The 8,957-nt window shown below is 42.6% G+C and overlaps 1 protein-coding gene across 3 annotated transcripts; it reads right to left on the bottom strand.

Annotated features, from left to right (window-relative positions):
- Positions 1–95: 95 nt before the first annotated feature.
- On the bottom strand, positions 96–8,875 carry LOC118291317 (copine-3). Of its 3 annotated transcripts, XM_035619501.2 has the most exons (17): positions 8,711–8,875; positions 8,131–8,264; positions 7,594–7,773; positions 7,192–7,266; positions 7,028–7,099; positions 6,842–6,922; positions 6,134–6,223; positions 5,218–5,316; positions 4,921–5,007; positions 4,735–4,794; positions 4,495–4,628; positions 4,309–4,363; positions 4,153–4,204; positions 3,756–3,889; positions 2,781–3,017; positions 2,037–2,149; positions 1,420–1,558 (listed from the first exon to the last, which is right to left on the bottom strand). In XM_035619501.2, the coding sequence occupies exons 2-16, from the start codon at positions 8,260–8,262 to the stop codon at positions 2,039–2,041; spliced, it is 1,599 nt and encodes a 532-aa protein (XP_035475394.1). In that variant the 5' UTR covers positions 8,263–8,264; positions 8,711–8,875; the 3' UTR covers positions 1,420–1,558; positions 2,037–2,038. The 3 variants fall into 3 exon arrangements, with proteins under 3 accessions (XP_035475392.1, XP_035475393.1, XP_035475394.1); XM_035619499.2 differs by lacking the exon at positions 2,037–2,149 and having other exon boundaries at positions 96–1,558; positions 8,711–8,872; XM_035619500.2 differs by lacking the exons at positions 2,037–2,149; positions 8,711–8,875 and adding an exon at positions 8,440–8,665 and having other exon boundaries at positions 96–1,558.
- Positions 8,876–8,957: the final 82 nt, after the last annotated feature.

Below are 8,957 nucleotides of genomic sequence, written 5' to 3'. Positions count from 1 at the left end.
TCTCCTGTAAGTACACACTGTTAGGGACTAACCATGAAAAGACAAAAGAACACTGGTTTGTTGCTTTAAAGTTGTTAAATAAGTGTCAAGGTCACTTTGTGCTGAATAAGAGGTACTTTATTTGCACTTTTTGGATGTTAACACTAAGGCACATGATGTATTTCTGTTCAGCACTAAGCAGCCCATACACAGCATGATACATCAAATACATGTTTTAAAGATTTCATGGTATAAATCATTAAAAAAAATTAACATCACAATGGAAATAGAGTTATTATCCCAACAAGTTGTAGTTTCTACAGGGAGAGCATGTGTAATACTGACAAACACTCCGCTTGTCAGTTTGTTAGGAACACCCCGCTAAAACAAACAGTCCGATCAAACAGGTCACAAATCCTCCTTCATGACGGTCTCCATGTTCAGTTTGTGTTGACACTGTTACAACTCAGGCAGCTTCCTCCAAAAACGTCACACAGGTGAAGAAACACCTTGTAAACAAGTTTTAGCTTTGTGTTCCTGATAAACTGATCGAACTGAGATTAAACCTTGACTAGATTATAATTAAACAGGCCTGTCTGACTGGAACAGTGGCAGAACAGTCAACAAACGAACATAACAAACAAACATATCACTGAGTAGAATAACCAAATACTAGACCTTTGTAGTATATTATGTTATTATGGCATACTGTAGGCAAGCACATTCAACAGACATTTAAGCTAATACATTGGATGTACTCTAGTCAGCTGCAAATACAAACCTCTTTGTATATATGTAAAAAATATATGCTACTAGTAGAACTGCAGCCTTTTCTTCCAGGATGAAAACATGCATGGGAGGGGGGGTGACTTACCTATCTACTTTTGTCTCAATTTGTCTTGCATTTATTTACGATTATAAAGATCATCTTTGTTATCTTAGTGTGTAAAAGCCTTTTACAGAACTAATCTAACTGGATGCTGCAGCCAAACAGGTATAAAAAATAAATGGCACACTTCAAATGCTTTAAAAAAGCAGGGTAGTTTACAACCCGGTGTGGATTGTTTGCAATAGTTTTCATAAAAAGTGTCTCGTTTAAGTAAATGCAAGAGACACCGAAGACGGTTTATCTTTCATACAAGTTTTAAGCGTGCGATTCCCTCCTTATCGGTTTGAAACGATGGAATGATTTAATGATAATAATTCATTTATTTTCTTTTTTTTAATGAACATACATGGATGTTAACATCAAACAACAGCTAGATCTATTCTGAGACTGGTCAGCAGTGAGGAGTGTTTATGAAGCATCTATACTGCGTTTTAAAAAGGTGGTGAACTTTGAAAGGTGAGTTTGGAATAGGGATCTGATTGCGTAATGAGATGAAGCTGGGATCTGATTTATTTATACTGGTGATGACACCAGTCTGTTTCTGGTTTCCGCCCCGTATTGTCAGTTGGTCACCGAAGGGTTTGGTGCGGGTTTGGACATGGCGGGATTCTGCTTCATGATCCTGAAAAACTCCACCAGCTGACCTGGAACTTCAGCCAACACACTCTTTGCCAGAGCTTCCCTGGGAGCCTGAAGTGAGAAAAGGAGGAGTTTAAAAAGTACAAAACATTCATTGTGTGATCATCATCACTACAGATTTAATCAGATGAAGGGAGCGTGAATGAGAAGCACGAACTCATGCAGATATAAGCAGTTTAAAAGAAAATTCCACCCTCTTAATTTTCACTTCAGAAGTGACTGACTACGTACACTCAACCACGTTTTAGTTTTAAAACATCACTTTGATCGATTTATGCCTGGTGTCCACACTACCCTGGCATTTTCAAACCACTGAAATGGAAAACGTGGAAATGCTGCTAAGGAGAGAGGAGTTTTCCCTTTAATATGAACAAATCCTGCTGATGAATCTCGAGGGTTGGAAAAGTTTGAAGGGGAAAAAAACAAGGAGAGCTACAACATGCGTTATGGGGTGAGGCAGTTCATTTATAGGGGCAAAGCAAAGACTAAAGTGGTGGTTTGGTTGAGGTGACTGAAATATTCGGGGTACCCCTATGAAGGATTGGGATCGCGGGGAGGCTTCAGTTTGAAAATACTGAAGAAGGAGGCCACTTGCTGAGGTAACTCGGCCAATACGCTTTGGGCAAGAGCCTGGCTGGGCGCCTGAAAAGACATGAATACACAAGGAAGACAAATAAGCTAAGTGAGATCTAAATTGAGCTTCTGGGAATTAGGGTGTCGACTGGTATTGGGGGGTTTGACTCCTGGACTCGTCGTTTCGATTATTTTTCGTTGTTACGATTATTTACCCCATTTATATCAATGAAGAAACACGAGTTAAAGTTCAGTAGCAACAGTAGCGAGCGTGCTGACATCGTTTTATTTCCTGTTTCCAGTGTTTCTGTGTCACTGGTGTGTCACATATTTGTTTTGCGGCTCTATTACAGCTTTTTACTAACACTAGTTCTGCTCGATCACTCATAGCTCTCACCTTATGTTAGCGAACTTTCTCTCTAATCTTACCGTTGTTTTAATGGTTTAATAACGGACCTGATAATTGGTCGACCCCTGCAGGGAATCTCTGACATGTACGCTGGCGCTGGATGAGGATACTACCAGGTTTGATTTGAGTCAGTTTCATTTTAAGTCAGTTAAACTGAAGATGTTGCAGTGAAATGCTTAGAAAAAAAATGTGTGCATGCAGTTTTTATAGCAGTGAGTTGGCTTATTGAGAAAAATTGCAACCAACACCATATTCGTGTTTCCATGTTTCATGTTAAGAAGTGTGACTTACATTTTGGAACTGCCTGAATGGCACAAACTGTACGATGTCTCGCATGGCGGTCTCGCCAGTCTGAGAGCGCAGGCGTCCATCGTCTCCATCCAGGAACTCCATGGCACTGAAGTCCGCCCCCCCTACTCCAATAATGATGATTGACATGGGCAGACGGGAGGCATTGACGATGGCGTTGCGGGTGTCATCCATGTCTGTGATCACTCCGTCAGTGATGATGAGCAGGACATAGTATTGCTTTAGGAGGACGAAAAAAACACAGGAAGACAAACTAAAGTTTAACAGTTGTCTGAACTGTTAACATTATGACATCTTTCAATTTTCCTCCACAACTTCATTTAAATCTGGCTGTTGTCAAAAGACTTTTTTAAATTTTATTTCTGCACCTCACAACAGCAGTCTGAATTTTCTCCTTCATTTACTTAATTTTTAAGAGAATTACACCTAAAATCCCAAAAGGTTCACAGATGCATCCAGCTTACAATTTAAGTTAGTCCCTCTCAAGGGAAGAAAAATCCAATAACTATGAGCCTGGCATCTGAAAATAGCTTGCAAAGGTAATCACTGTGATATCATCCTAGAACTGATGCTGTGGATCAAGACATTATCAAATCATCCTGCACCCCGGGGAAAATCCCATTATATTATACAAACAGAATCAGGAAATGAATACTAACACGTGAGATTTAGCGAAGACCAATACAGCTACTGTGAAGCTCAAGCTCTGTGGTCGTAAGACCTTCAATAGCTAATGAAATTTATTATGTGGATTTCCCAGTTTGATCAGTAAAGTAATGTGTCTTTCAGCCAGAAGACTAATACCGGTGATTTGGAAGGAGTGAAAACTGTCGCCCTTAGTAATATCTTATGGCTGGAGGAACTACTTGATGTGTTAAATTACAGGGAGCATATGTTGACACAGGTTACAAGATCTTATACAGTCATATTTTTGGCAATGGCTCAAAAGACACTCACTGCTGCAGTGCTCTGCTGCAGGGCCTGCTTAGCGAAGCAGGCCACGTGGTTGATGATGGGGGAGAAGTTGGTGGGGCCGTACAGTTTGACCTGGGGCAGACATACCCTGTAGGCATCCACCACCCCTTCAACGCCTGGACACACACACACACACACACACACACACACACACACACACACACACACACACACACACACACACACACACACACACACACACACACACACACACACACACACACACACACACACACACACACACACACACACACACACACACTAGAAGTCAGGCTTGTTTCAACACACTACAAACTGAACTACTACATGTAAAGATGTTCATGAATAGTAAAAATATAATCTGAAAATTAACCCACAATAAGATGATTTGTAAACACACCTCTGCAAAGCGGATTTGCCGGATTGAAATTGAGAGGAAACTCATGGGAAACCTGTAACGCAACATTTGATATTATTTCCTGTGCAAAAACCATCACGTGACTTCTCCAGAGTTCAAGCTGTATGTAAACAGCTGCTTTACTTTTGAACGCTTTACCTGCCATGTCGGAGGAATCTGGGCTCCGAAGCCAAAGGCGGGAAACATCTTGTCACTACATATAAAAGACAACAAAGAAGTGCCTAATTAAAACATGTATTTTATAGTTTGTCTTGTATAATTATTTCTCAGAAAGTTTGAAAAAAGAAATCCTCTTGAAATTGTGAATGTACATGACGTAGGTACCTGTCATAGTCCTGGATGACGTTGCCAACAGACCAGATAGCAGAGAGGTACTCATTTACACCCTGAGGACTGATGTAGTGCAGAGACTGGGGAGACTTGGGATCCCCGTTGGAGCCTGTGAAGTCGATAGCCACCTGCCAGCAGATGAGCAATTAAAGCATGGAAATAGAAAATGCATATGTAGTCCCTCGAGATCACAAGTGAACAAAAGCTGGCATTAATAGCAGCGCCATGACTCACGGTGAAGTTTATTTGACAGCCTCCCATGATATAATCCAGGAATGTATACTCCTTCACCACCTACAAAACATAAAACAGATATTTCATGCTTGAGTACTGGAGAGAGAACATGTGATCTCAAAGAGAACATGCAAAGTCTAATCACACCTTTAACATAAGACAACAATGTTGTACACAGTGCTATACCTTGCAAAGCTTCACGCTCACGACCCCAGAGTTCTTGTAGCCTTTCTTCTTCTGTTTCTTCTTACTGTTGACACAATCAAACTCTGCCTGAGGAGGAAACAGCACAGGTGTCTGTGTCAATGCCCGATTACTGAGAAGAGTTATACTTTAACTAGTTAAGAGTCGTTTCATCCGCCACCGCCGAGATTACAACAACAACAGCAATGACAAGCTGATCTAAACTGCGGTTCAGATGCTTGTTCGTTTTTGGTTGCTGGGGCAAAAAAAATGTAAACACAACCCCACACATATTCATACCGGCGAAGACGATGATGCTTCTTGGAGGCGTGTCATTGTTGTCTCAAAGGTTCCAATGAGATCATGAGAGCCATCGTCATCATAATCATAACACTCAACCTGGGAACAGGTAAAAACACTTGGTGATAGGATTGACCAGGCAAACAAGGAATTCAAACGTTTTATCATTCACACAAAGAAAAGGTCACTCTTAAAGAGTCAGTTCACGCAAAATTACAAAAAAGAAACCAGACCACAACAGTTTTCTTTCAAACAGCAAAAATCATTCAGAGTTACACCTGGACAACTCAAGGTAAGAGAGACAAGTTTGGTAATTTGAATGAACTGACATAGAAGAGGTAGAAAACAGGAGACACAAAAAACATGCAAAAGTGAGATCGAGAACATAACTCAGTAAAACAGCTACACTAGACAGACGCTGGCAGTCACATGATTTAAAGTAGAGATGTTGCAGTTTCAGACAAATGTGTTCTACGTTTCAGATGAAAGAAACTCAGAGGGCTGGGACACGCTGCTGAGGTGGTGTCTTATTCCCCCATGTGCTGCATTCACACACTTCACCCGTTAAGTGATGGCGAGATGAAAAAAGACAAACACTGTGACTCACAGTGGGGTAACTCACGTCCTGTACGGGTGGAAACAGCTTCCTTCCTGACATGTATGCTTCAGAGGTTAAAAACAATGTAAATGATCAAGCTAGTAGTATCAAGCTGTGGCTTCATACATTTCGTTGTGTCTGAGAGGGTGATCCAACACGAGAGAACAAAAACTATTGGCGTGATTAATAAAACCTCAAATGATTGTATCCTGTCATAAATATGAAAATAAACAGGGCCACTGATTTCAGACAAGTTGATGGTTGTAGTGGCAGTTCCAGCTGCGCAAGTTGTTCACGTCAAAGAGGTGTTAGATGTACCTTTATCGGTTTGTCCATTTCTCCTCCACAGAGAGACTGCAGGGGGATTCGAAACGGTTTCCATGTTGGATTCAAGTTGTTATTCACCACCTGAGGAGGAAATATAATTTATATCAGGAACTAAATTATAAGAATCAATGGAAAACGACATGTTGTACATCCAGTTTTTTTCAGTAGCTCTGCCCAAGAAAAGTCTTATTCAGGTCAGACTGACTGCTTAAGTAAGAAGGGCCTGAAAACCTTTCTTTTTAAACAAGCATTACCCGAAATTTTTGTACTTTTTCTTCCACCGATGTTTTTTCTTTTTAAACCTATTTTTTATATTTCTTTTATCTTGTTTCTACTCTGTAGCACTTTGAGATTGCTTTTAGCAATGAAAAGTGAAATGTATTATTATTATTATTAGATGTGAATATCTTTATCTATGTGGTATTCTATGTCATATTTTATTATGTGACTTTGTATGGTGCCATCTTGGTCACAGTCAACTTGACTTAAAACTAGAGCATAATCTAGGCCGGGACAGATGAAACAATGGCATGCCACATACATTACATTTACATTTTTTAAAATATATTATTTGTCGTACTATTTAACGTGCTTAGTGAAATATGTGATTACTTAGATAAATCACTAAGCGTTTCATTAATGAATATTTAAGATAAGACACATCCATTGGCAGCACTGTCATTGCAAGTGTGTGTTCACCTCTGTCCTATGAGCCAGCTGCCATCCAGTTGGTGTCTGCTTGTAGAACTCCAGGTAAGGGTCGGACTTCCCAAAGAAATCCTGGAGATGAACAAAGTGAGTGAAACCAACCTGTAAGTAAGCTGCACATAACTGTCTCAAAAAAATTTATGACAGCAGGTAAGAGTTGAAAATAATGAATCATACCTTGTTATCTAGTTTCCTTGCTTGCACCTCGAAATTCACCACCCTGTTGTCTTTTATTTCTTCTGCACTGATCTACAGCAGAGTAGAAGAGGAATAATAACAGAGCAACAATAAATACAACTAAACAACACCACAAAATGTCTCTCTCGCTCTCTGCCACTCACTGTGATGGTCCCTTTTCCTGCAGGAGACTTGTTTTTCAAGATGAGCGGTCGGGTCAGTTTTTTACTGGACACAACCTGAAAACAGGAAGGGGCAGAAAAAAAAGAATGCAAGAAAATCTGTTTAATAAAGCAGAAGTCAGAATCAAGAATCAATAAGCTCAGCCTGGAGATGAGTACAACAGAGCAACCTGCAGGTCACGAGGCAAACTACATAAACAATCGGGCAGAACGAACATACACTGAGAGAGGCTACACAGCAAGTGTTTTTCAGGGATGTTAATGCTCCATGTCTGACATGGTGAAACATTGGTATCTCATTACACCACAGAAGGTGTTCTACCACTGCTGTGGGGGTTGGGGGAGGAGTCATGACCATCCAGAAGAAGAGAGGAGACACTCTACCTGGCCCAAGGTGCACTCCAGTTCCCCCAGGAAGTCGTCGTCACTCAGGTCGACAGTCTTGTTGTCGATGTCATAAACCCCAAACTTCAGTTTCTGTACTATTTCAAAGTAGTAGTCGATGACAAACTTCTTGGCAAACTTTGGGCTGAGGCAGTTCTGGACCTTCTCCGTGCGTCCCAGCTGTTGGGAAACATTGGATTGCTTTGTGAGCGAGGGTAGGGAATAACATCTTCTTGTTAAGGAGTAGAAAGTCGTTTGTGTTGGCACACGTGAGCTGACGGAACAGGAAATGGACAAAGTCTAACCGCTGCTGTACACAGGGACTTCTACATCTGGGGGTTAAAGGGTTGCACAGCCCCGCGAGTGATGCAACTACCACACCTTGGAAAATGCACGATTTCAAAAAGTGAGCCCACCGACTTGCAGAGTGTCGACATTCAGACAAACTGAACCAGGACGACCAGGGGCTGGACGCCTTTTCACCGGCTCACTAACATTTAACTCTGGTAATAAAAGACAAGTGTCATCCGCACTGACCTCGAACCACTTGGAGTCCGAGCTGCTCATGAGCAGGACGCACAGGGGGTCCGACTTGGAGCCGATGTCTTTGTCCAGGAGACTCTCGCAGGACACAGTCAGCTCCACCTTGGTGACACACTGGGCTGCCATGTCTGACAGTCGGGGGGACGGTTAGCCACACAGCTTGCAATACATGTCATCCTCTCTGTTAGCATTCATGTGTATAAGCTAGCACCGGAAGTGGCCCTAAAAAGGAGCATTGTAACAGTTCTCAGCACACCCACATTCCGCAGCCTGACGTGTTACGGTGAACAAACAGACCCGCACCAACACTTGCCGCAACTCCAACAGGGAGCTCGTGTAGCCAATGTCGCGCTCAGCTGTTGGGGTGAGCTTCCCCGGGTGTCGCTGCCCAGAACAGCGGCGCTTCGCTCGCTGGCGAACCAGTGACAGACTCCGTGACGTCACGACCGCAGTCCAGTGGGTGCGGCGCTTTAAGAGCGACGCTAGCGGAGCTAGCAGAGCTAGCAGAGCAGAGCAGGCTTTCACACATTCGACATGTTAGCATGGCGTGGCGCTACGTCGCGTTCAAACTCACCGTTGGGAGTTGAGAGAGTTTGTGAGAAGAGAATGTGTCGTGTCAGAGGGCAATGTTTGCCGGAGGGCGGCGAGCGAGCGAGCGAGCGAGCGATCGATCCCCAGTCTGATCTGTGAAGTCCGCCCACAGGAACGTCGGCTACAGGCTACAGGCTACAGGCTACACGTGACCCGCCCCACCACAACACTGCAGTCAGAGTGAATGTGGACGGACTCAGAGGGGAAGTGGAGAGGATGTCCCAGACACG

This window comes from Scophthalmus maximus, chromosome 21, assembly GCF_022379125.1.
Source record: "Scophthalmus maximus strain ysfricsl-2021 chromosome 21, ASM2237912v1, whole genome shotgun sequence".
Taxonomy (NCBI): domain Eukaryota; kingdom Metazoa; phylum Chordata; class Actinopteri; order Pleuronectiformes; family Scophthalmidae; genus Scophthalmus; species Scophthalmus maximus.
The sequence above is the reverse complement of the archived record's forward strand: the minus strand, read 5'-3'. Positions and strand labels throughout refer to the sequence as shown.

What these genes read in the sequence shown, in the direction of transcription:
- LOC118291317 (XM_035619499.2), bottom strand. Translation starts at nt 8,262, where the DNA reads ATGGCAGCCCAGTGTGTCACCAAGGTGGAGCTGACTGTGTCCTGCGAG. An exon ending in AAGCATCATCGTCTTCGCCG is followed by an intron (nt 5,008 to 5,217) that starts GTATGAATATGT and finishes TTTCCTCCTCAG; the next exon opens with GCAGAGTTTGATTGTGTCAA. An exon ending in GCTGTCAAATAAACTTCACC is followed by an intron (nt 4,629 to 4,734) that starts GTGAGTCATGGC and finishes ATCTGCTGGCAG; the next exon opens with GTGGCTATCGACTTCACAGG.